The sequence below is a fragment of the Nannospalax galili genome, unplaced genomic scaffold (genome assembly GCF_000622305.1).
Source record: "Nannospalax galili isolate Female #2095 unplaced genomic scaffold, S.galili_v1.0 scaffold999, whole genome shotgun sequence".
Lineage (NCBI taxonomy): Eukaryota > Metazoa > Chordata > Mammalia > Rodentia > Spalacidae > Nannospalax > Nannospalax galili.
Genome location: NW_008344824.1, coordinates 1944207 through 1969888, shown reverse-complemented (window position 1 = coordinate 1969888; position 25682 = coordinate 1944207). Strand labels below are relative to the sequence as shown.

The following is a 25682-nucleotide window of genomic DNA, read 5'->3' as shown; positions in this document are numbered from 1 at the left end:
ATGGCAAAGGTACACTTACATACATGCAGGCAGTACACTCATACACATAAAATAAAAATAATAAATAAAATATTTTTTTTAAAAAAGGAGGAAACAGAGATGGAATCTGATTTGAAGATTAAGGAATCACAAGGTATGATGCCATCAGGTACACATAAACCTAGACCCAAATATAAGGAAGCTCTAATGGTTCCTTTCTATAACAGAGGCTCTGTTGTCTATGGCTCCTCAGTTAATGGAAATAGTGGCATTTCATAGGTATGTTTCAGTTTTAGAACTCTTATTTCTCATCAGGAATCCAGTCAAGAAAATATTTTATTTTCACTTTTAAGTGAGTGTGTGTATGTGTGTGTGTGTGTGTATGTGTGTTCACCTGAGTGCAGTGCCCACAGAGGCCAAAAGAGGGCAGCGGATTCCCCGTAGCTAGAGTTAAAGGTGGTGTGAGCCACTACACATGCAGGGAACTAAACTCAGGTGCTCTGTGAGAGCGGTCCATGCTTTTAGCCACTGAGCTATCTCTATAGCCCCCCCCCCAAAAAGTCTTAATATACAGAGTCAATGTTGAGGCTAAATGTGTATAGAAATTGCTCTATTCTTTTTTTCCACTCCAGTTTCTTGGGTTTCAGGAAATATAAGTAGGCCTGAGTGCTATACTTAGGAGAAGCTGAAACCTGGGCTGTTCAGACACTCATATGTCCCTAATCATGGAGACCTTCCTGAATAAAGCTTCAGAGTTCCTGAAACTTGGTCCCCTCTCAGTGCCCCTGTATCTCCCAGGGCACCGTGTTGGCCACGTCCTGCCTCCTGGTCTGTGGCCTCTAGAATGATAACTCAGGTGCCTTCTCTGTCTCTGCCTCGCTTTACTTTGCCCTTTCCCAGCAAGCCAGGTAGTCTCCATTTCTTTCCCCATTTCTTCCCTAATTTCTTCAGGGACTGTCTGTCTTGCACCTTCAGCCCACTCTGAGGGATTTGAGGGGGGAAAAAAAACAGTCAGACTGTCTTCAGAACAACCTTTGTGGCTTCTTCAGCCCCCCAGACATTAACAAAAGAAAGCAGGTCATGGCTTTATAAATGATGGATGGAGACTCACTGGAGGAACGAAGGACAAGACTGCAGTGTATTTTTAGTGTCTGTTGCTTGTGGTAACATAAGTGAAAACTGCTGGACCCTTTCCCTTCTGCTGAATGGCTGGTATTGAAGAGCATGTGCCCACTCCTTGCCAGACTCTCCTCACGGAACTCCCTTTTTATGAGGTGGGTGACTGGCTCCTTGGCACCAGGCTGCCCCACCACAATTCCCCTTTATTGCTCAGCACTGATGCCCAGCTGCATGACTCCATGGACAGCCTTAGCTGGGGCGAGGGGCACTGATGGAACCCTTCTGGCTGCAAGCTTGTCAGGGTGTTACCAAGTTGTGAGGCAAATTCTGCCAGGCAGGAGTTCTGTCTGGACATGCTGAGCCTTCTGGCACACTGCAGCCATCAAACATGAAGGAACCTCGGGAACGAGGACAGCAGCTGGCTTCCCATTTCAGAGGATTGCTGCTGGTGTTTTGCTCTGCAGTGAGAACTGAAACCCCTTTGTCATTGGCACTATTGGGGCCCTCTGAGGGAGCTAGAAACTACCAGAGGCCTCAGTTGTCCTTACAAATCATTCTCCCAATGGTGGCTTGAAAGCTACAGCTAACCTTTAAAAAAAGCGTAGAGGGAACCTACTGGAAAGGGGATGCATGAGCTGCACAAGGCCCTGTGGTGCACTTCCAGCACCATTTGGAGTGTAAATAGTGCTAAAGCCCAAGAGTACAAACTGGCACCATCTTGCTGAAGGGCTTTACACAGGTAACCATCCATCTCTCAGGACTCTTAAGAGGAGATCTTGTCCTACTGACCTTATGAAGATAGGTAAGTACTTTGAAATGATGGAAACCATAACATTATAAAATAAAAGACCAAGAGGGTAGGCTGACTCTGTTTATTTACTTTTGTTTCTGACCAACATCAATTTTTATGAAAATGCTTCCAACCGTTCCAGCCAGGAAAGGTTCTTGTGTCTTGGTATGATGACATCAGGCTCTGTGAAGGACATCACATGTACCATGAGAACTAACCAACAAGGGACTTGTTTCGCTCCCAATTCTACATGATTCATTTGAAAGAGAAATGCTGTCACTGGATGCTTTCTTGTGAAAGTGAGGACAGCTTTCAATCAGAAGGTTTTTGCTACAGCTGCAGCTCCCTTACCAGAAACTACAAGTGACTTAAAAAAAAAAATCTCAAGCAGCCACACTGGATAGCACAAATTCCAGGAAGCAAGATGGACAACCTAGGGTGCTCTCAGAACTAACGTCATCTTAGTTTATATACTGTCCTAACAGACTTGGCTGTCTCGTGTTTTAGCCCTTGCTGCTTGTGATGGCTGATCTTGGTTGTCAGCTTGACATACCTAGGAAGAGAGAACTTCAGTTGAAGACTTGCCTCCCTCAGATTGGCCATGGCGTGTCTGTGGAGCATTTTCTTGATTGATCATCGGTGTAGGCAGACCCATTCTGTGAGCCGTACTATCCCTAAGCAGGTGCTTGGGATGTTTCAGAGACGTAGCTGAATGGGAGGCTGAGGGCAAGCCAGTAAGCAACGTTCCTCCAGTTTCTGCTTCAAGTTCCAGCCCTGCAGGAACTCTTGTTCTGACTTTCCTCAATGATGGACTGTCACCTGTAAGATGAAATAAGTCCTTTCCTCCCCAAGTTATTTTTGGTCATCATGTTTATCACAGCAGCAAAAAGCAAACTAGACTACTCCTGAAAGTGTGGTTCACGAACCAGTGGCAGGAGTATCACCTGGGAAGCCAGCAGAGATACACAAGGTCAGGAACCACCCTTTGCCCGCTGGACCAGAATCTGCACTTGAGCCATATGCCTCCATAGTCAAGAAAAGTAGGGACAGGGACTTGCAGGCCTAGACCCCATTTAATAGTGTGGTATTGTGTACTCTAATTCTCAGAGAATATGCTGTTGTATCACTATATAGTCATTGATAATAACAAGGATAATCCAAAATGGTCAAAAGAGGCAAAGTCATATTCCCAAGATACTACTTAAAGTATCTATCAAAAATTCACAGTGGCAAGTTTTCTTTAAATGACTAAATAAGTAAATATTGATCTTAATAGAGATGCTTCAGTCACTGGATACATTGTAGAAATTCATCTCCTCTAGTAGAGTAGGAAAACAGCCATTGGAAAATTCAGTTTAGTTTTTCTCCTATGTATTTCAGAGTCAGATGACACAAAGGTAATATATAATACTAGGGATCTACTCTAAGAAACAGCTTAAGATTTAATTGGTACACCAGGAAATCTATGACTGTTCAGTGCTAGGTAAAATTTGGGGACTCAGTTGGTATTCAGTTTTCATTTTTTCTATTTACTACATACTAACAACTAGCCAAAATCTCCTAACTGTGAAAGTAGATTAGGAAATGAAAGCTGTTTTAATTAACCAGGCAAATTCTGTTCTGGGTCAGCGAGGGTGGGAGGTGCTGGGCCCTGAGGGTGTCTTGGGGCAAGTCCACAGGTTGCAAAGCTGAGGGTCGGGAGAGACTGAAACTTGCAAGACTGGCTGCCCCGCTGAGTTGCCACCCTAAAAGCCATGTGCAAAGGAGAATCCATGCACAAAGCAGGGGATGGGGATGCAGGAGAGAGCAGAGTGTGCCTGAAAGATTGGCAGAACTTAACAGAGAGTTCCAGCACAGGCCACTATAGAAGTTTAAGAGCTTTTAGCCAGATTACATGAAGTCAGGTGGTCTCTTGCTGCTTTTTCATACTCATCTATCGACCCACCCACCCAAAGTCTTATGTTAAATTAATTACAACTAAGTACAGTGTTATTGCCATGACAATACAAAGAAAACCTATCAATGAATCTGTATCTAGATTTTTGGAAATAGTGGCCCAGGAACAATTTTACTACATAAAGTTTACATAAATAAAACTGCCCTTTCTCATTTGACAAGAATGAAGTATTTTTCACTTCTCTCAGAGAGATATTTGTAGAGTATCACAGCTGTGGTAGAGACAGATAAAGTTTCATTGTAGGATAGAATTATCTGAAGTAATTTCAAAGTTGTAAGTAAAATTATCTTGTTTTTACCAATAATGTTATTTTCTCAAACTATCAGGTGTGCACCACCACGCCTGGGGAACAGTTTTAAAACAAGCTTTAACTTCCTCCCTCTCACCGTTGCATGGTGATGGTACCATGTTTACACCATGACGATCTGCACTGGGCAATGTGTCTTGTTACACTCTACTAGCTTGTTGTGCTAATTTTAAATAACCAAGGAGGCTGAAGAAGCAACTAGAGAGTAGGAACCATGTCTTTCACATTTTTCTCTTGTATAGCAACCGATAAACCATTGTATATTGATTCCCGAGGGAAGTCTTCCATGCCTACTGGATCTTGTCTGCACACTTCTTCAGATGATAGTGACATCTATTGCTTCCCAGTTATGAGGTGCATCCATTACAACCAGCTGCATTATGTGTGTTTCTTCCCTTTTATGTCCCTGTAGACTATGAACTTGATGAAAGCAGCAGCGTCCACGGTAATCTGCTCTACCATTGACCCTCTTCTGCTGAATCTAGGATTTTTATTATGTCCAAGTTTTGATTTATACAATGTGCTCACTAAATATTTTAAATAGATTGAGTGACTAATAATTTTTAAAAATGTGTTTGGTTAAGGCAAGATTGTGAAGGAGACTGAGATGAAGGGACCAAACAACATCCATAGCATCATAATATTTGACTGATTTGGCATTAGATGTAATAGATTTACCTATAACCTAAATATTATAGTGAACCATGGTTGAATATGCCCTTCTATATTTTTCAAGTTATTTTCTATATATGCAGAGGACAGCATCTTTTATATTTACATATCTCCCACAGTTCCTGCCTCTTTAAGTGCATCTGGATTTGATGTCTTTAAGTGGCTTGAAAAGAGCTTGTGTTCAAATATATCTACCTGGTTCTAAACATCTGTTGCTTCCTAACAAGTGCTGTATTCATTTTAATGGCACTGGTGTACAGAGGTAAACAGAGCCCTGGCAGGCCTTCCATAAGGGAAACTGTGTTTGCTTCCTTCATTAATTGCTAATGGAGCATTAAGACATGAGCTCTCTCTGAGCCAAGGTGGCTGATTCCTGGCACTTAATGCTAGGGTGCTTTCAAAAGTTGAGACATGTATTGACACACCAGAGAGCATGCCCTCTAACAAGCACAGTGGCAGTTCCAATGCCAAGATTATACTAAACTTCAAACATATCAGTACCAAGTGCACGGATATATTGGTTTAGCCTTTGCCATTTGGGGGCTTAATGCAGAATACTAAACATGTATCCCCAGAGTACCTCTGAACTGTACCACAGTGTGATTTGAATAAGCCTTCATGAAGATCCAGAAAGCCTAAAAATAAAGACATGGCAAATCAATGGAATGAGAGTAGCAGACTAAGAACACAATTCCAAATCAAAGTGTTTGTGAATTAATTTTAGCAATCAATTACTAACAGAATTAAAATGAAGAACTTGGACGCTGTGCCAACTAGCATAGTATCAAAGTGATAAAGTGAAAATAATGAGGAATAAGAGACTGGAAGATACTTATTAGTCATAGCATACTTTTAACATACAGCACAATAATTTAGTATAGAGATTTTTAACATAGATTATAACAAAATATGAATAAGGCCATAAAAGAATACAAGTATACATACATGCAGGCAACATACACATATACATAAAATAAAAATAATAAAAAGAATACAATTAATAATGCTGAATAATTTATTATATTTACATGAGTTACATAAATCCCTTATTTTAAATATTTACATGGAAAACTTACAAAAATAATAATCATACTGGCCCACCAAGGAAACACTTTTTTTTTCAAATATATAAATTTTATGCTACCCACTCTCATTGCAAAGCAATGGGATACAATATAACATAAACAGATGTGGATGTGGATGGGGTCTGAATTTGAAGGCTAATGCTATTAAAGGAGGAAAGTTTGTCCTTTTAGGGTCACACGTTAATCAAACATAACAAATAGAGACGATGGAAAAATACTTCAAAAAGACATTGAGATCTGGCTGTGATCTCACTGGAGATATTTACATTCGCAAGGAAAACAATGTGCTGATCCAAAGAGGAGCTGGTTCAGCCAAAAAGACAAAACCAGTGTGATCGCCCAGGTGGAAGGGAGCCTCATGTGGCCAGGTGGTAAAAGGTGGCCAGTTGGTAAAACTATCCTTCTTGTGATTGTGGAAGTATAAGATGTATTCACCAGATTTGGCTGTAATTTTATTCACAAGTCATCTTTTGATTTAGTGAACTCCCTATGGGCATCTGTGTGTACCTTGTACACAGATTGATGCAGCTATGAGGGAGGGGTGTCTTTGTCCCAGTAGAGTTGAAAAACATAAAATCCTCCTAAGAAAGGATCTGTTCTGTGCTGGAAGAGGAAGTTTCCTGAATCTTATAAAATGTCATGCTATAAGAAATGAAGGAGTCCAGAAATTGAAATGCAGTTGTATGTCCAGTAAAGCACATTATGCAGTATAAGCTGTTCCTATTCACTGTCATGTCTAAGTATGTATGAGACACTCAGAAGTGTGTTGGAGGCATGATGAAGTGGGAACAATCAAAACTGATTGACAAGCAAGGATGGGATAACAGGTTAACTATCTTAAACACACTAAAATAAATAATACATGGTTTAAAGAGTTAATTTTTAAAATTAACTGAAAGAAATATCTGAATGTTGATGGCACCTCTGAGGGACAACGGTTTTACAAGTCTAGAAGGACAAGAAGAAATTGCAAAGGAGAATAAAAAAACAACTCAGACTATGCAAATATTAAAAACTTATGCTAGTAAAATATTTTAATAGCAACCAGCATTCAAAGTCAGACAACATGGGAAAATGTTTGCAGAAAATGCAACAGCCAAAGCCCTGATAGCTTTATTATGTGAAATGTTTGTACAAATTGATAAGAGAAACATTGCAATTTCAGGAGCATAAGCAGACAAGTCATAAAGCAGAAATTAATACTCCCAAATAAACACATAGAAAATACTTGATTGATTTGTTATCAGACCCTTTAATTTTTCTGAATTTAAATGACCAAAAAAAAATTTTTTTAATTTATTTTTTTGAAACCCAATGCAAGTGAGGATGTTGTAAAAATGGTATTGTCATATTTTGGTGCTATTTTACAAGTTGGTATCTCCTTTTTGGAAAGCATTTGGCAGTACAATATCATGAGCCGTAAAAATGTTTATAGCCTTTGACCTAGTAATTTGACTTCTGGGAACTTATCCTGAGGAAAATTAACCCAAAATATGGAAAAAATTAAGTGACTAAAATTGAGAAATACTAAGTGTCTCACAATAGGAGAAAAGTTAATAATTCATAGTACACTGATTGACTAAAAAAACTACATAGTCCTTCATGAATATAGGAATGGAGCCCATGCACACAATGGAGAATGCTTGTGACTAAATATGAAGTTTAAAAATGTGTAAAGATGTTTTCATTTTTTTGAATTTTTTTATGTGTATATATGTCTGTATCTGTATTTGTGTATATATGAACATGTGCATGTGGGTGTGAGAGGCAGCCAGAAGAAGGCATCAGATCCCCTGGAGCTGGAGTGTCAGGAACTGTGAGCCACCAGATATATGTTCTGGGAACCGAACCCAGAGCCTCTGGAAGAACAGCAAGCTGCTCTTAACCGCTGAGCGATCACTCCAGCTCTTATAAAGATTTATGAAAAAAGATTGGAGCAAATGTATCACATTTTGCTGTTAAGCTAGAGTGGCAGGATGTTGGTAACTTTTTTCTTTTGCTTTTTGCCATAATGTTCTTTCCATTTCTGTTCTTTTCTCCCTCATCCCCACCCAAGTCCATGTCCAGCCTCCATTAACTCACCTGTGCCAAAAACTAGCATCCAAGAGCCCTATCATCCCAACAGCCAAAAAGAACTCTGTCTTTCCATGCTCCATAATATTGTCTTAGCATTTCTATGACAGCGATACACAATCCACATTGTGTGGAAATGATGCATAGTTAGGTGTCTGTTTCTACTGCATTTCCAAATGCCTATAGGGCAGGAACTGTTTGATATGTTTTTCTTTCCTTGTAAAGCCCAGTGCTTTGTCTGTGATTTGCCTGAGTAAATGTCAATTTAAATTCACTTTACAGGTGGAGCTCATGAGGGTCTTCAGCACCTGGGTCCTTTTGGCAACATCCCTAATATTGTGGCAGAGTTGACTGGTGACAACATCCCTAAGGACTTCAGTGAGGATCAGGGCTACCCAGACCCTCCAAATCCCTGTCCTGTTGGGAAAACAGGTATTGAACATGGCCTTGGGTTCTTGAGCGAGGAAATGGGAAATTTTGACCCGCAGCTACAGTGTGGGTTCTCTCTGATGGAAGGTGCTCCTCTTCTCATTTAGGGCGAGGCACTGTCTTTCCTGGAGCACAGAGCTCCCATGTGGGGGTGGAACATAAGAGCTGGATATGACCAAGCCAGTGTGGGGCTGCTGGCCCAGGATGGCAGGAAAGCCTGAATCACTGGCTGGCATCAAGCACATCAGCCATCTTTTACTTGCTTATAGGATTTTGGATAGATAGGAACAAAGATCAGCTCAGACTTCGGAGAACACCCATCTCTGCAGGGGGTCTGGAAAGTTAAGATAGAGTGTAGTACAGAGGTTCTTAAAGTTCTAAAGTGGTTTCTTAAAGCAGCAGTACCTGGAAACTTGCTAGAAACGCAGATCTCCAGGCCCTTCCCCAGACTTACTGAATCAGAGATTATGGGCCTGGGACCCAGCCACCTGTGTGATAACCAGCCTTGGTGCACAATAAAGTTTGGAACCTTCTGTTATAAGACAAAGGACAGAGACCCAGAGTGTGAGTCAAGAGATCTGAGTTCTAGGGTCAACCCCAGCACATCCATCAGTCACTTCTTTAAGCCTCAGTTTCCTCATTTATAAAAGGGCAGCATAGCCAGAGCCTTAAAGAAACAACTAATGGAGTTCTAGGTTATCCTGAGGAAGACCTATGTAATCAAGCCCTGGCTGTGTGCACTTGGGACACTGAGAAAAAAGTGCCAGACCCGGTCACAGATTACCTGCCATTTCCTTTGCAATCATTCCATGAAGCTTAATTTGTCCTACCACAATCTAAGAGGCATCACTTATGAAATCTAGCTATCGTTTGTGAGAAATCGTTTAAGACCACCTTGCAAATACATGCTACAGCACAGCCCGTTTGAACAATCCAGGCATGGAAACTTGACTCCCACTCCCCTGTTATGCTCCCCTCTGAATCACAGCCCCTCTCTGCGCAGTCTGCACAGAGCAGTGCAACTCCAAGAGTCCAACCCCGCCTCAGGTGAGAAGGTGAATCCAAGGACACATTTCCTCAGTTCCCAGAGGAAGGCTTTATCTCCACAACTCAATCTCAGCACACTCAAAGGTACTTGAGAATCAATTATCAAAAGGTTGTAAAGCTGCCACATGCAGGCTGCTGAAACTCCTGTTTGGTAGCCCTTTCCTGCATGTTCATTGCTATGGATGAAGAAGTTAGAAATAACTCATTGAGAAGTGGGAAGTCACATTAGGGTCTTTTTACAATACTAATAACCTCTAGCTCCATGGTACTAAAGGCCGAGACACTACATGTCTCAAGCTCCTGGAATGTCAGTCCCAAGAGCTAGACAACTTCACTTGCAAATAGATCTCTCGGTATTGACTTTGACAGGTCATTATCCTTTTAAAAAGGGAACGCTCTTTCCTCCCCAGCCTTGAATGAAATTCTGTGGCCTCTGTTCTACCTCCTCTGCTTCTCCATCTTTCTTTATGGCGCTGAGAATTGAACCGAGGGCTTTAACACATGCTAAGCAGGCACCAAACCACTGGACTACATCTCTAGCCTGCATATCTCCCTTTTAAAAAATGCTGTCTAAAATACACTGGAGGCAGGAAAAAGAAATTTTTAAGGAAAGACTTACTTTTGAACATCATACCTAGTAATGACAGAGCTTAGGGAAAAGCAGAAGCCAAGAGAGATAAAGCTTTCCTTGATTTGAATGAAAGGCATGTTTTATATTTCAATGAGCAAACATAGCTGGTTGTTAGAGCAGATGCCTATAATTCCAGCCTCCAGGAAGCAGAGACAGGAGAACTGTGAGTTTGAGGCCAGCCTGAGCTACAGAGTAAGACGGTGGGTCAGAAACAGTCAAAACAAAACTAAATAACAACAAAAGAGCAATATTAGAATAAGCTTTGATTTTAAAGGACAGGGCTTCATCATACTGAAAACCTCTCGTGTTAAATGCTCTGTACATGACCATCTCTATTTCTTAGGGCATCTAAGAGCTGCCCTTGGTCCTTGAGCTTTGGCTTGCCTGACTCCAAAATAGAAGTCATTGCTGTGTAATACAATAGCATCAAGCCCCATTTGAGGACTGTTATTATTACTGCATAATGTACTATCTCAAAGACACTTGGGTGCTTCCTAAGAACTCACCCAAGAGAAGAAAGAAGGGCCCCTGGAATGGATATATAGCACTTAAAGAAACACTTGGGTAAAACAAATAGAATGTTTTAGTGGCTCTTCACAAAGGGAACTTGTTTCTCGCTCAAGTGATGTCCTGTCACAGCCAGGTAGGGGATGGTGGAAGTAGGTGGTTGTGAAGCCTGGACTGCCATCTTTATACTTTACATCCTCAGTTGCTGGCAGCAACATACTGGCAGGTGGGATAGGATGGGAGAAGGTAGACCACCATGAGGTCTGTGGGACAGGCCTGGAAGTAGAATACATCATTTCTGCTCATATTCTATTGGCCTCAGCTCCGGCTTAGGACTTCACATGATTGCAGAGCAAGGCTATAAAATTAGCCTAGTTGTATGCCGAGGAAAGGGAAATGGGTTTGGGAAGCAGCCAGAGGGTCTTTGCTCCAGGAGTGGGAGTTTGGGATGAACAGTCCCAGGGAGATTAAGACTCCAGAGGGAAAGTGACTAGGAGTGTCTGATATGAACAGACTCTGACTATCATGTGTCTAGATCTTTCTGATAAATTAACTTTTAGAATAACAACAAATACTTGGCCATTCCTTAAGAACCTTTGTTTGCAGCAGATGATGGATGTCTAGAAAACACCCCTGACACTGCAGAGTTCAGTCGAGAATTCCAGTTACACCAACATCTTTTTGATCCGGAACATGACTACCCTGGATTGGGAAAATGGGTAAGTTCATTTTCAGTGGTCAGTAGATTTGTACTTTGATCCTTTGTGGATAGTGAGGCCAGAGGTGAACAATATTGCGTGGAGGGAGAGAAGAGAAATTGTTCAGAAGTGTTCAGATACCTCTGGTTGAGGAAGACTTTATGCAAATAACATTTGTTTATTTATTCCAAATAACATTCATGTCTTCACTGCAGCACATGGACTCCATCCAAAGAGACAGCAATCTAGACCAATCACAAACCACAGTTTCTAGAAGTTTCTATTCTACCCTTCTCCACCCTCATGTCAGAGCGTCCTCGGGGTTTCAGTAGCACTTTATACCACTGTATGGGACTTTATGAAAAGCAAAGGACTTAAAAAAAACAGTTACTGAGAAAAATTTGCAAATTTGATCTCTAGACTAAGGGAAGCGATCTCTGCGTATCTCTGCAAAATCAAAGAAATAAAGATGCTCAAACTTGGAAACAGATGTATATAAAAAGTCTGCTTTATGGAAAGAGAAAATTTCCAGATGTGTAGCAGTGAGCTTGCTGTCAGTCACATGCAACTATGTGTAGCTGTCAGTGAAGGGTGCTGTTTTATAAGCACTTGGAGAGAAATCATGGCCACTTGGCACTGGTGTGCTGAAAACAAGTTTTGTCGATCTGCTTGTATTCTTCCTTTTGCCAGTGCTATTCATTTACTTGCCAGCTTAATGAAGGAAATGAAGTGGGCATGGTGCACTTGGACTTCAGTAAAGTTTTTGACAAAATCTTTTATGATCTCCTATTGGAAGAGATGGAGAAGCATAGCCAAGTAGCAACACAGTATCACCAAAAGACAGCTCGAGCAAGAATCCATGTCAGGAGGGGAGGGGAATGTTACAGGCTACCCTGCATGCCTTACTTTAGCTGCCCCACTCCAAAAACACATACTTATCAGATTCTCAGCGGATGGCACAAAGTTGGAAAGGATAACCCTGGATGACAGAGCTGGGAGTCAAGAAGATCCCAACAGTCTGGAACAACGAGCCAAACAAAATGAAGATTGAATGGAACTGTGTCTAGGCTCCTGCGGTTGGGCCTGTGTAATCCAATGCTGAAGCTATGTGAGAAAAGTGGGGAAATGCCTAGGCGTGTTAAGTCACATATATGAGTCGGTGGTCACTGTGTCTCTGGAACGAGTGAACGAGTGTGTGCCCCGCCCCCAACCACCCCAGCAGATACTCCAGACTGCCTAAGCCCCTCTGACCTTATTAGTTCCTTCTCAGCTCTGGGCCAGAGACAGCTTTGTTTCCTGCTTTACTGGGCATACTGAATCCTGAAGCCTCAACTTTTCCCTTCCTCCTGCATTGTTGTGGAGAAAGAACTCATCCTAGTTAATAACCACTTTCATGTTTTTGTAGCATCTTTCTTTGCATTGACTCAGTTCCCTCTGCCTTCAGTACACATTTCCCAATCACGCAGCAAAGCAACTCTCCTGAGTTAATCTTGCATCTTCACTTTGTATCATTCTCTTAATCCCCCCCACCCCAGTTCTGTTGGGGAGATTTGGTTTGTGGAACATTATCAACTCTCTTCCTACTGGTACTGTTTAAACATATTAAACAGAAAAATACTTGAATCAAAGACTACAATTGTGAAAGCCTTCTATAAAAGTTATCTCGATGGAGCAGTGAGAAATAAAATAGAGGGTGAGTAAAAAAGAGGAAGAAAATGTAGAAAGTGAATCTAGTTATGTTGGCTCTAAATATAGCAAAGGAGATAGAATTCAAGGCATCTCAAAGGGAGCAAACTAAATAGAATTGTTCTATGGTGTAGACATAGCATGAAGGAGAGCTATTGCATCTATATGAAATGGGTGGTATAAACTCTTCCTCTGAGGGCATTTTAAAAAGAAAGAATAGAGGAAGAGAAGGAAGAAGGAAGGCAAGGAGCAGGAAAAAGAAAGGAAGGAATATATATAATCAAGAGGAGTCCTGGGAAGGGACCCACACTAGAGAGGTAAGATATTGCCAAGCAGAAGCAAGAGCCAGATTCAGCAAGGAACAAACAGATACTGAGCCTGCTTTGTTTCAGATCCCGTACTACGTGCTCAGTATATATAGTCACCAAGAAATAGTACTGGTCTTCAATAGATTTACAGTCAAAAAGCATGAAAATACAATTAGCCAAACTCTGCACTAGTATGCTGGCCATTCTGTCAGTGCAGTGAGAGCCAGGTCCCAGTGCTGGAAAAGATGGAAGACAACGGCAGAGGGACATGTGGGGCTGAGGGCCAGCGTGGCTGACTGATACTCAACAAGTGAGGAAGTTGAAACACTAAGGAGAGAGTCCCTGAAGTCTTAGGGGAGAGGAGCCTAACTGAGATGCTAGACATAAGAAAGAGGAGAAAAAGCGTCTGAGAAAAGCCCCGAGTGGAGATGATAGGGTGAGAGATGGTAACTTCTCTTTTCAACGGTCCTTACCTCTTGAAAACTTTCTGTCACCAAGCTTCTCAGTGTCCACAGTTTTTCCTTCCCTCTCCCTTCCCTGAACCTCAGCTTGTGTCCCTCTCAGCCACCCCCATTCTCTGTGTACTTCAGAGCTGAAGACTAGAATTTAGGGCCACACGTAAAAGACAAAATAACTATCACAGATCAATGACCAGGAACAATGTTTACACCTCTTACCAACTCTAATTATGTGTTTGTTTAAACTTAAGTTTCCTTGTTTATTTTCTCATTACCATCTAGCAGTGAAACAGGATTTGCTTGATCTTCACGTGGAAGTGTGAGTTGTGTATCTCTTGCTTTTCTAAGCTGGGATCCAGGGACCTTCCTGAATGTTTATTTAGAAGGATAGTCTAAAGCCTGTCTGCAGCTCAGCTGTCCTTTAAACTAGCAAAGCAGTCATCTCACAACCAAACTGCACACATCTCGCTTCCTTCCTTGACGATACTGCCTCCCTGTTTTTGACATCAGCTGGAGCTGAGCTGCATCTTTAGCAATGATTCACATATTAACAAAGATCAGTGTTTGTCTTGTTTCCTGCATGGTTCTCTCTTTGTTAATGCATCAAGACACTTTATTAATTATCATATGCCTTCTGGGCCTTGTGTTAGGTAATGGGAATGCACCAATGAAGAATAACAGTAATTGTGCAGTTACTATATAATAGGAAACCATAATATCTATGGAGCTCACGCTATGTGCCAGACACTATACTACTATTTTACCTCGATCATCTCATCCAGACTGCCCATCTTTATCACTGATTCTATAGAGGAGAAAAGGCAGGCGCAGGGAGCTGGGTAGCCTTCTCAGCAATGTAGAGCTTGTGATTGGCAGAACTGGGAATTGAACACCATCATCTGACTACAGAGTTCTTTACAAACAAACAGCGTCTCTATCTCTTCACGACTCTTCTTTCATGATGTGGCCTATCAAGTCCTATGCAGGACTGGTTGCCTTCCCAACAGTGTGTATAGCTACAACCCTGAGGGACTAAGACCAAAGGCTGAAGTCAGCCTTACGCACTCACTGCTGAGTGTTATTCTCTGAGGAAAACATTGATAGAAGCAAATGTGTCTCCTTTTCCTGATGTTTTGCATACCTTTCATCAATACTTATGGATCAGAGCCTAAGCTGAGACATGGGGCATATGCAGGGTATGGTCCTTCTTTGACTTTTTTCATCTTGTGTGATCACAGATGTCAAAACTGTCTGGTACACATCAGTTTAGGTGTATCTCAGGCTTCCATGTCATTAGACTTGAGCTATGGTTTTTCAATTTTTATTTTACTTTACACATAATAATTATCCATATTTATGGGTTACCATGTGGTGAGTCAGTACATGTACACAATGTATAATGATCAAATCTGGGTGAGTGGCATATTTATAACCTCAAACATTGTCCATTTCTTTATGTTGAAAATATTCAGAGTACCCTACCCTGTTCTGAAACACACACCAATTGTTGTCAACTATGGCTACTCTACTGCGCTAAAGAGCACTTACAGGTATTCCTCCTGTCAGCAGCTGTGCGCTCGTGGTGCACAGTCTCCATCACCTGCCTCCTGCTCTGGTAGGCGCTATCCTTCTCTCTGTTTCTATGGGATCAACACTTTAAGCTTCCTCATTTTGTTGTTGTTTTGATATGTTACATCAAGGAGGTATGTGGTATCAGCTTGTCCCATGATTGGTAGTCTTTTTAATCTCTTTGTTAAAGTAGTGACCATATTTCCCTGCTGTAAAATAATCATTTTTTCCATTTGAAATTAATAATTTCTGGGAAAGGACTTTGAAACTATTCATATTCCATTCTCCATTAGGCATTAACCAACGAATTTTGCATCCACTGATGGTGCTTACCAGAGTTAATTATAATTACGGCAGTTGCAAAGTGCTGAGTCTGTTGCTCTCTTCTCTTGTTCTTTCTGGTTCATACCCTACTCCTAGTGGGGATTTCCCCTGCTCTCTTGTTTTCTTATAAATGTGCTTGTTTATTTGTTATGTCTATGGGCTCATTGTTATTAATTTTGATCTTCAGAATGTCCTAGACTCGACCAATAGGGATTTCTTCAAGCTGGCTTTTCCTTCCTTCTGACACAACTCTACCACTTGCTTGAGTACCTCTTTACTTTCTGCCCTAAACAGGTGTTCTAACCTCATTCATGTGCTCTCCTAGAAGACCCCCTCCAGGCCCATTTAAGAATGAGATTTGAGGGGGCTGGAGAGATGGCTCAGAGGTTAAGAGTGCAGATTGTTCTTGCAGAGGACCCAGGTTCGATTCCCAACACCCATATGGTGACTAAGAACCATCCATAACTCTAGCTCCAAGGGAATCTGATGGTCTCTTCTGACCTCCATGGCATTGCATGACACGGGTGCACTCACATACATGCAGGTAATATACTCATACACATAAAATAAAAACAAAAAAAATAAAAGAATGAGCTTTGAAACCAGGAACTGAGCAGTTGTCCAAACCTTAAGATCTTGATGGCACAATAGAAAACCCCTTAATGAACTTAAACCTACTGCTCTCCTAGAAAATAGGCCACTCCTCCCCAAGGAAATAACAACAAATGAGCTCAGAGGAGGTGGCTGATTTCTTCTCATTCATTTTGTGTGTGTGTGTGTGTGTGTGTGTGTGTGTGTGTGTGTTACACTCCCACCATACCTGCCAACCCCTGCCTTTAAATTTATACATTAACAGGCTAATGGATAAAGCCCAGCTGCATTCATGAGGAGAGGGGAAGCATGAATGCACAGGTCCTAACCTCGACTCTCCGGGAAAGCAGGGACTATCTGAGAGAAAGACTTGCCAGCTTCTGGTTGTAATTTTCCCCAAGATCCTCTAAAGGAGATTGAGATACCGCTACCTTTATCCTCTTGGAGGCATGCTGGAGCTGTGCTGAGACTGATGGGCAGTCAGCCCCACTACATCAGCTTACAGGCCCTCTGCATTCTCTCCAGCTCAGAACGAGGAACAAGATGATGCCTATGAGCAGCCACTGACCTCATTCTCTTTACCCCAGCCTCCTTTCCAGCCCTGGCATGAGCACCCAGAACATTCTTTGTGCATCAGAATTGTTTACATTCAGAGGCGGAAGTTGAGCCCAATTACCATGTCCTCATTCCTCGAGGGAATGATCCACAGGCCTTCCTCTTCTCCCTTCTGATAGTTACTTGATCCATACCCCAAGTGAGCCAGAGACAGAGGCTCTGGCCAATGCCCATGTTTCTGGCAGTGGAAGCTCCTTCTCTCCTGGCACAGACTCCCTGCATAGTTGACTGGGCAAGAATGCTCATTGTAAATTGCAGGTGGGTAGATTTTAATGAACAAGACATCGATAAATCTCTTTCTTGGCATTTATCATTTTCACTTTCAAATCTGTCATTTAGATATTTGTTAATAACCAGACAGCTCAGAGGATACAGATGCTGTGTGAACTTGCTCCTCACCAGAACTCTTGTCATTTCCTTTGTCTAGACGTCAATGTTAAAGTATTGTAGTTAGAGCAAGATGAATCATCTCTTTTATACATTATTTTTCCTTCTGATTGGAAAATCAAATAGGTAAAACAACATAAGCAAAAAACCCAAGTGCCCTTCTGCAGTTCCACCTTCAGGTTAAGTATTCTGTCTTTTTTAATGTCAACTAGAGGGAAATGTGTTGAGCATGTGTCTGATATTCTAGAGCTCATTTAAATCTTCTGCGTTTGAAAACACAACAGTATGTGGAAACACTTATACAAACTGTGGTAACAAAGTCCCTCCCCACCACCAGCATAACTTTCCTTTCTGCCAAGAAGCTTTTTGGCAGTTTTTAAAAGGTTCACTCTATTAAAAATGTTATAGACCAAATGGTTTTGTGATTGTCTTGATGGGGGTACTAACTTGAACCACAGGACGGATGGTTGCAGAAGTCAGCCTCATCTCATTTATTTACACAGAAGATTGTTGTTAATGGTCAGATGCTGCTTTTTGGAACAATCATGTGTGTAGTTCATAAAAATGGAATTAGATACTGAGATAAAGTTATTTATTATAAACAAAGGCTGTTCAAAGTGAGGAGATGGGTTTCCCGCGCCCTGATGTTTCAGCATGCCATCTCTCCCTGCTTCTGTGATTGTTAATGACACTGTGTGCCTCGAGGCAGTGCAGAGGACTTTATGAAAAGCACCACAGTCACCAGCTTTTCTCTTGTGGTCTATCTTTCTGACACGACATTCCTTTCATCTAGCTTTGTTTCCAAAATATGTGTATGTAAATATCCAGGGGACACACCAAGCATTGCTTTTAAAATAGACAGTCACCAAATTCAGTCCATACTTCTGCATTGTGTTTTCTTTTTTCTCCACTCTAGAACAAGAAACTCCTTTATGAGAAGATGAAGGGAGGACAGAGACGGAAGCGAAGGGTAACATGCACCTGGCTGGGGTGTTGCTGGAATATTTAATGTTTCTGAGTGGGATAGTTGACAAGCCAGAGCCTTTGGTTTGGGGGAAGTAGCAGAATTCTTTTTGATGCGGTCCAAAGAACAGAATAAAGGTTCTGTATGGTGAGGGCCTCGCCCAGCAAGTATACCCTTGGTTTTTGGGGTGGTCTTCTCCCCAATCTTTAGTACATGATTTTTGTGGAATACCCATCACCTCCCTTCCAGTCAGCAACCATGAGTATCCCACCCACGAGGGCACTAGAATACAGGGAGGACATGAGGGTATGTCTTTCCTCAAATGCTCTGGAAGCCAGTAGAAGGAACTGCTCACACATCTGCATCAATTATATCAATCACAAGATAGAAACAAAGGAGTGTTGAAGTGCATGCTCTAGGCCATAATTTTGAAAGAATGTTCAAGCAAAAGATAAGATGAGGGAGACACATGTCTTTGTATCTCTTCCACAGCCTAGACAGGCTGGCGCAGTCCCCTCTCCTATCTCTTTTGCCAAGTGCTGCATGTACTGCATACTTAAATCATCTGGGGACTGCCCAGGGTGGGCCTGTGGTCTCTATGTTCTGTATTTGGCTACTGTATAGATGGTGTTGCCTGATAGAAGCTGAATGCCAAGGTTGCATGGAGTTTCTAATGTATTTTACAGCATTGAGACTTAACAGTGATCAGTGTACATCTTGCTGATGTTACTGTTACCCTACTGGGCCGACAGACCTGAACACTGGCCTTTTTTCCTGACCAGGTAGAAGGGAAAAAGCTCTGCTTTACACAACAAATTAATACCATAGTAACTATTGTAGTTAAGACCTACAAACCAAAACACATACCCAACGCCATTTATTCAGAATAACAAGTACGCAGATCTTGGAAAATTTTGGGAATTTGGACAGTGGTAACAGTGACCATTCTGAGTAGCTTTACCAAATTCAGATGGAGAGTGTTTTAAGAAGTGTGGATTTTCTTCCCTCAGTATTAATCATAAGGCCCCTGTGCTGCCTGACAAAACACAGAAGACCCACAGCTGATTTCCTATGCAAGAAGCAGAAAGTTGTTACATCCGGAAGCAGATTTTCTTTGGGAGAGCTAACCCGGTTATTAGGGGTTTTTCTTGGTGATTACAGCTTCCAAGGCAGATGGTGACAGGAAGGGTGGAATGTGTTCTTGAGAGAACATCAAGAAATTGTATTCTAGGAGCTCAGAATACACATAATTTACCAGGAAGATGGCTTGACTATCTCCCGATGGCACAACAAGAACGTTTCCAAATAAGACCAATGACTCTCCACAGGAGTAACTTAGCATGCAGCTTTGGTTTGCTCTGCTTCCATGCCGTGTGCCCTGACTCAGTGTGTAACTTAGGTTGACTTTAGCTCACAGTTCCATGAGGCCAGTGATTACCCAAACTCAGAATTGTGGCTAAGACACATGTTATAAAGGACTTTTACTTTGGCCTCAATTTCCTCCACATAGACAAGACTTAGAATTTTGGAAAATAAGGGTCACTTGGACCCAGAGTACCAAGTTCTTTCTGTTCCCAGGCATCTGTAAAGCCCCATTCTTCTGCCTTTAGCCCTGTGCCTCTCTCCAGCATCCTTAGACTTTAGATGCTAAGTCCATCTTTATTAAGGACCTTAACTACCCTTTCCAGAGCATGAATCAATGTAGAGAAATCATGGCTCACTTGTTTGAAGAATTAAGGCTTCCTTCAGTGAAGTTCACCATTTGCTGAGGGTTCGTAGAAGACAGCAAGCGAGGATCTTTTCTGAGTGGTCTTTCCAGTTGTCACATGGGAATAATGAACTCTATCTAAGCTGCCCAGTAACTCACCTGAGTATGACTGTAAATACATAAGTGCCTTGAGTTCTTCACAATACAGTCAAAACCAAGCATTAGATTCAATAGTTGAATGTTAATCCAAAGATTTTAAGGAATGATGTGTTCCTCCCTCTTCCCTTTTTTACCTCCAACCTTCCTGGGTCTGGAAAGCAGGTCTTGCTCCTATGTAAGTTACAGCCAGAGCCCCAGGTTATTTTATGTGACTTTTATACTGACTCAATTTGCATTCCTAGTTGATGTTCAGAAGGAATGCTATTACAAAGTAGAAAATATTTATAATACTCAATATACTTTTTCTAGGCACATTAGTTCTAGGCACATCACTTACTCAAAGGTTCTTATATGATTCTATAGGATGGGCTAGACCACTCAATTTGACAATTTCCAATAGAAAGAGTACCATTTTGAATACTTACAGATGAATATCTTTCTGATGTGCTGCTTTTCAGATACAATGACATTGATCACATTTTAATCTTCACCTTATTTGTAATACAGTTTTGCAGAGTGGGTTGGGTCCATCGTGACTGATGTTTTTATCCACTAGAATGTGTAAGAACATTTACAAGAGTTAACCTCATGTTCTAATCCTTTTTTTTGGAAAAAAAAATGTCTGCTCACCTTTCAAGAATGCCATGGAAGGCCAGGCCCACCTAAGAACTGCATCCATCCGCTTGTGGGGGCTGAGCATTGTAATGATCGCTCACTATTTGTAACCACAGCCTATTTCTTATATAAAAAGATTCCATTACTGCAAGACAGCTTCAATAAACAAATACCTTCCAAAAGTTTTTTTTCCTGCTCACTAAAGATAATGCTGTAAAGCTCCAATTACTAGTTCAAATCCAAACCTCAAAAAAATTGATATGCATTAGAGAATGAATGGAAAAACCTTGACTCATTCAGAACATGAGCAGATGAAAGAGATTCCAGAATAGAGTCCTGAAGCTGGATAATTTCATGTTCTATTTCAGCTTTTGAAATTGGCCAAGGGAAGGTGGAAGTGAGTTCTAGAGCCCTTATTCCATTTAACAGAATACTGGTATGGAAGAATCACAGCCACAAAGACTGTGACCAGTCTTCACATACTAATTCCTACTTGGCCCTATTTGTCTTTTCCTTTGAACATTCTTCCTGTAAAACAATTTAATGCTTTTCAGATTCTTTTTCCCACCTAAATAGGACTATAGGATAATCATTCTTTTTCTTGTGGGATTTGGTACCTGTTAGTATCAAGAACATTTTCTGGTTCACCCCAAACCTTTAAGCTAAAGATAGTAATTTTAAAAAAAACACATGGCATTTGATCAAGAATTCTATGGTTATATGAAATATGCTACTACTATAATTAGTAGCATCTGTGAGTATATGGGCCACTGAGGTATTAACTAGTGCACTGAGCCATCATTTGGCAGGGAGGTGGTAAATACTACTTTACTTTGTTGTTAACCCAATATGCAGGAAACAATTCTCTCTCGTTTACTTTTTTTTTCATACTTGAAATTCTTTATTTTATGCTAAAGGCAAAGCACTCATACACATCAAAATTTTTAAAAATTAAAAAAATTCAGCAGGGTGTGGTGCCTGCCTTTAGTCCCAGTACTTGGGAGGCAGAGGCAGGCAGATCTCAGTGAGGTCAAGGCCAGCCTGGACTACATAAGAGTGCCAGGCAAACTGGGGCTACAGTGAGACCCTGTTTAAAAAAAATTAAATGACATATACATACTTGTACATTTTTATTTTATGCTAAACCAATCATTTGACAATCTTATAGTTGAAGCCAGGTCTATGTTTTATTTTTTATCAAAAGCACATATTTAATAAATATTCTATGATACCCTGGTTTTTAAAGCAAATTCAGAATTTAATAACATGCAATTTGAGTGTGAACTGTTTCTAATCTTTCCTTTAAAATTCTCTCTTTCTCCTTCCCTCCCTCCCTTTCTCTCTCTCTCTCCCTCCTCCCCCCATCCCAGATGGCCTGAAGTTCTCTATGTAGACCAGGCTGGCCTTGATTGATCTCACAGAGATCCACATGCCTCTGCCTCCCAGGTGCTGGATTAAAGACATGGAGCTTAAACCACCACACCTGGCTTAAACTCCTTTTAATAAAATAATTTTCACCAGTTTTCTCAGCTCTCTACCAACATCTAAATAAGCAGAATTTTTATCTTACCTGGTTAGCCTTTTCAAATTTTAAAATCACTATGCTCAGTTGTTATAGACCCAACTTCTTTTCAAACTAACATTCATTGGTTCACATGCTTGTATGAGATGTCTGTATCTGAGAGTCACATGTAATAACAAAGTACGTATTGTTTTTCCAGAGTGTTAATCCATATCTTCAAGGAAAGAGGCTGGACAACGTTGTGGCCAAGAAATCTGTCCCCCATTTTTCAGAAGAGGATAAGAACCCAGAATAAAGAGATGCTGGGTGGAAACCCACGCCCCACAAAGTTCATGTGCATGCATTCCTAGAGGCTCCGTGAATGGTAGCATGCTTCTTATATAGATAATTATGGATGAAAAGCAGCTGTGCTTGCATTGTCCTCTGCACCCGATGGCTGTGCTTTCTGCTAAATTAGAATAAGAGCTATTTTTCTTTTCTTTTCTTTTTTATGTGGCTCTGCAAGAAGCATTAAAATTAAAATGTATATGTCAAGTATAATAAAAACAAGGATATGAAATACTTGAATTTCTTGCAGTTTGGGGGTGTGCTATTTTGGCCAAGTCTGTAAAAAGCTAACATTTGATTTCGATTATGTAGTGCATCTAGCCCTTGGGCCTTGTTACACACCAATAAAGAAGTTTGTACTCTAGGGGAGGGGCTAACACATCTCCCTTGGCTGCATCTTAATAAATGTGTATGCAAGCATTGGCCTGTGAAGTTTTTTTAAGAACATTATAAGAAACAGCCTGATGTTTATGCATAATTTTATCTGATTTTAGCAATAATTCTGTGAAGGCAGGTGTGATTCCCGTGTAAGGACTTAAGAGAACATAAGCCAAATAAAGTGTGTGTGGCTTTGTTTCTTGACTCAAAATTTAACAATGATCAGATAACTGTGGAACTGTGAGTAGTGAATATTTGGTGCTATTTAGTTGCTATGAGGTGATACAGCAATTTTTAAATAAAAGCCCTTATGTCTTAGAGCTGCTGAATTTTATGTAGATGATGTTTAGATTTGCTTTAAAATCATCAGTTGGTAGCAATGGGGGACAGCAAGGGAACTTGGGGCTTAGATGAATTAGAATTGGCCGTAAATGAATAACTGCTGAAGCTAGGTCCCAGATACTTGGGGATTCCCTTTCCTTCTATCTCTATGCTTGTATATATTTGAAATCTTCCACATTATTCCCACAGGTAAGGTTAAACAGTAAGATCAGATTGTGGTAAGCATTGGTCTGGAAATAGCAGTATAGGACAAGGTAGAAATCTTTATGGATAAGGCTATGGAAAATGCGAGGAAGCAAGAATTAATAGAGACCATTTCCCTTGGGCATTGTGGAAGGATAATACCACGGGATTCTGCAGGGGAGGAAATTTGGTTTGGAGGTAGTGAACTTGGAGGGGAGGGGGCAGAGTGGTTGGGAGGAAAAGGGATTTTTCATTGAAGAGAAAGAAAAGTTGGGAAGTACTTCCATTAGATTAATAGACTTGAATGAGACCGACGGACACATCTTTGGGCTAGAGACTGGACCACATACATTGATTTTCCAGGGGGCTGAGAAGGGTCTTTACCACCTATTTCAATCTATCAGTCTTTCCATAGTGCTGCAGCCAAGAATCTTTGAACATGTTTGGCACATCAGCCATAATGCAAGGCATATGGTGCTAGCACTATCAGCTGTTCACCCTGATTGAACTCCCACTATGAGCACCAGTCCCCTGGAAGTCCCCAAGGAGCAGTTACACAGCATGAGTATCCACAAAACTCCAGCCCCAGAGGAGAATGCAATGGGGCCATTCTTCATTCTAGAATTTCCTCTGTTCTTTGCTGCTCTGGTGGGAGTGGGAAGGAGAGTGTGGTTCAGTATTCTCTGTGACATGAGTTGTCTCTGAATCTACTCTTACCTCTTACCACCTACCAAGTGAGTCACTAGGCTGAGTTTTGAGGGATGGCCATTCAAAATGTATTTGCCCCTCCAATATGGAATATTCCTCAAAGGCCCAATTGTGAGCTTCAAGTGTTTCCACCAGGGAACTAGGGTTCCATTAGGGGCAGCTACCGGGAGGTAATATATGATTTTGGAAAACTGGAGTCATCTACCATCACCATGACTGCCACACAGCAAGCAGTAGCATGACAGCCACCCCATCCCTCCTAAGTATCCTGGAACAGAACCCTATTCCTTCGATAAGCCTGCGAGCCAACAGAAACATCACTTCTCTGCTTTCCTTTGAAAGCTTTCAGAGGTACAAGGCATGTGCTACAGGTATCAGTCAGCCTCAGCTGACTCCAGGTCCTCTGTATCTGCTACCGGTCCTCTGTATCTGCTACAGAATCACACAATCACTTAAGGTGCCATGCTGGAGCCTACAGGAACCAAGGAGCCAGGGGAAAAATGAAACATTTATTTAAAATAGTAAACACTAATGAGATTGTGAGCTCTGGAAACTCAGTCCTCTCAGGACGGATGAGTGGGTAGGAACAGGTGGTGGGTTTTCGGGTGGCATGATTAATTATTACCTCCTTTACTAAGCTGGCTGGCCTGCTGCTGAGAATGTACAGTGGAAGAAAAGGGAGGGAGAACAGTAGAGGGTATGGACCTAAAATCACAGAGAAATAGTTCTGAGGTTTCATCATGCAATAACAGAGAATACCATCCGGGCATAATGTGTGCATGGGGGAGGGGCTTTACAAAAAGATGTGAGAAATGTAGCCATGAATCTAACTAGCAGAACAGATGCACAGCTCAAAGAGGCTCACAGACACACAACTGGGGACCCACTACTGATCAAGTGGAATGGCAGATAAAGGTGATGGGGCTAGGGTGTGGAGCTGGATAAGACTGGGCAGGGTGGTGCAGTAGCTCCTGTTCAGAGCCTACAACGTTATCTTTAGAGGTAGAGAAGAGAAAAATTCCAACTTTTAGATTCTTATTTCATAATTGTTGCAACATTAAAACAACACAACAAAATAGGTCCTTCAGCATCTCAGAATAGCATCCTTGTTAGCCACACCTCATGTGGAGCCCTTTGTAGTGCTGGTGCCAGGAGTCAGTGGGAGGAAAAATGACCCATCTGATGAGCTGCTGGTTCCTCATTACTGCAGTCCATATGAATACTTCATGTACTCAGAATCTGAAATACAGCCACAGTTCTTTTATATTTTCAATAATTTTCCAAGCACATAATTGGCTTACAGGCAGCTAGTCCAGAATTCCCTTCCAGAGAGTTTCTCAAACACCTGTGTATGAATCTCAAAGTGATTTATCAACCTGACATAAGGAAGATGGGATTTCCAGAGTATGGGCGGCCACTGTTGGATCGCTAGCTCTCACCTAGCCTTGATGTTGGAGCTCAGTCTTGAATTACCACTTACATAGCAGAATGTGGGATTTAGGCCCCAGAACACTGTGGTAGCAACCCATGAATGGTTATAAAGT

At 41.4% G+C, this 25682-nt stretch overlaps 1 protein-coding gene across 3 annotated transcripts in view; it reads left to right on the top strand.

The window, feature by feature from the left end:
- The window catches only part of Scg5 (secretogranin V), a 49610-nt gene extending 26663 nt beyond the window's left edge, over positions 1–22947 (top strand). For 2 of the 3 annotated variants that reach the window (XM_008841155.3, XM_008841156.3), the window contains exons 3-6: positions 8265–8414; positions 11203–11315; positions 18149–18202; positions 22400–22947. In XM_008841155.3, coding sequence (XP_008839377.1) covers positions 8265–8414; positions 11203–11315; positions 18149–18202; positions 22400–22495 — 413 coding nt within the window. In that variant the 3' untranslated portion in view covers positions 22496–22947. The remainder of the gene's footprint in view (positions 1–8264; positions 8415–11202; positions 11316–18148; positions 18203–22399) is intronic. The other variant, XM_008841157.2, reaches the window with a different exon arrangement.
- Positions 22948–25682: the final 2735 nt, after the last annotated feature.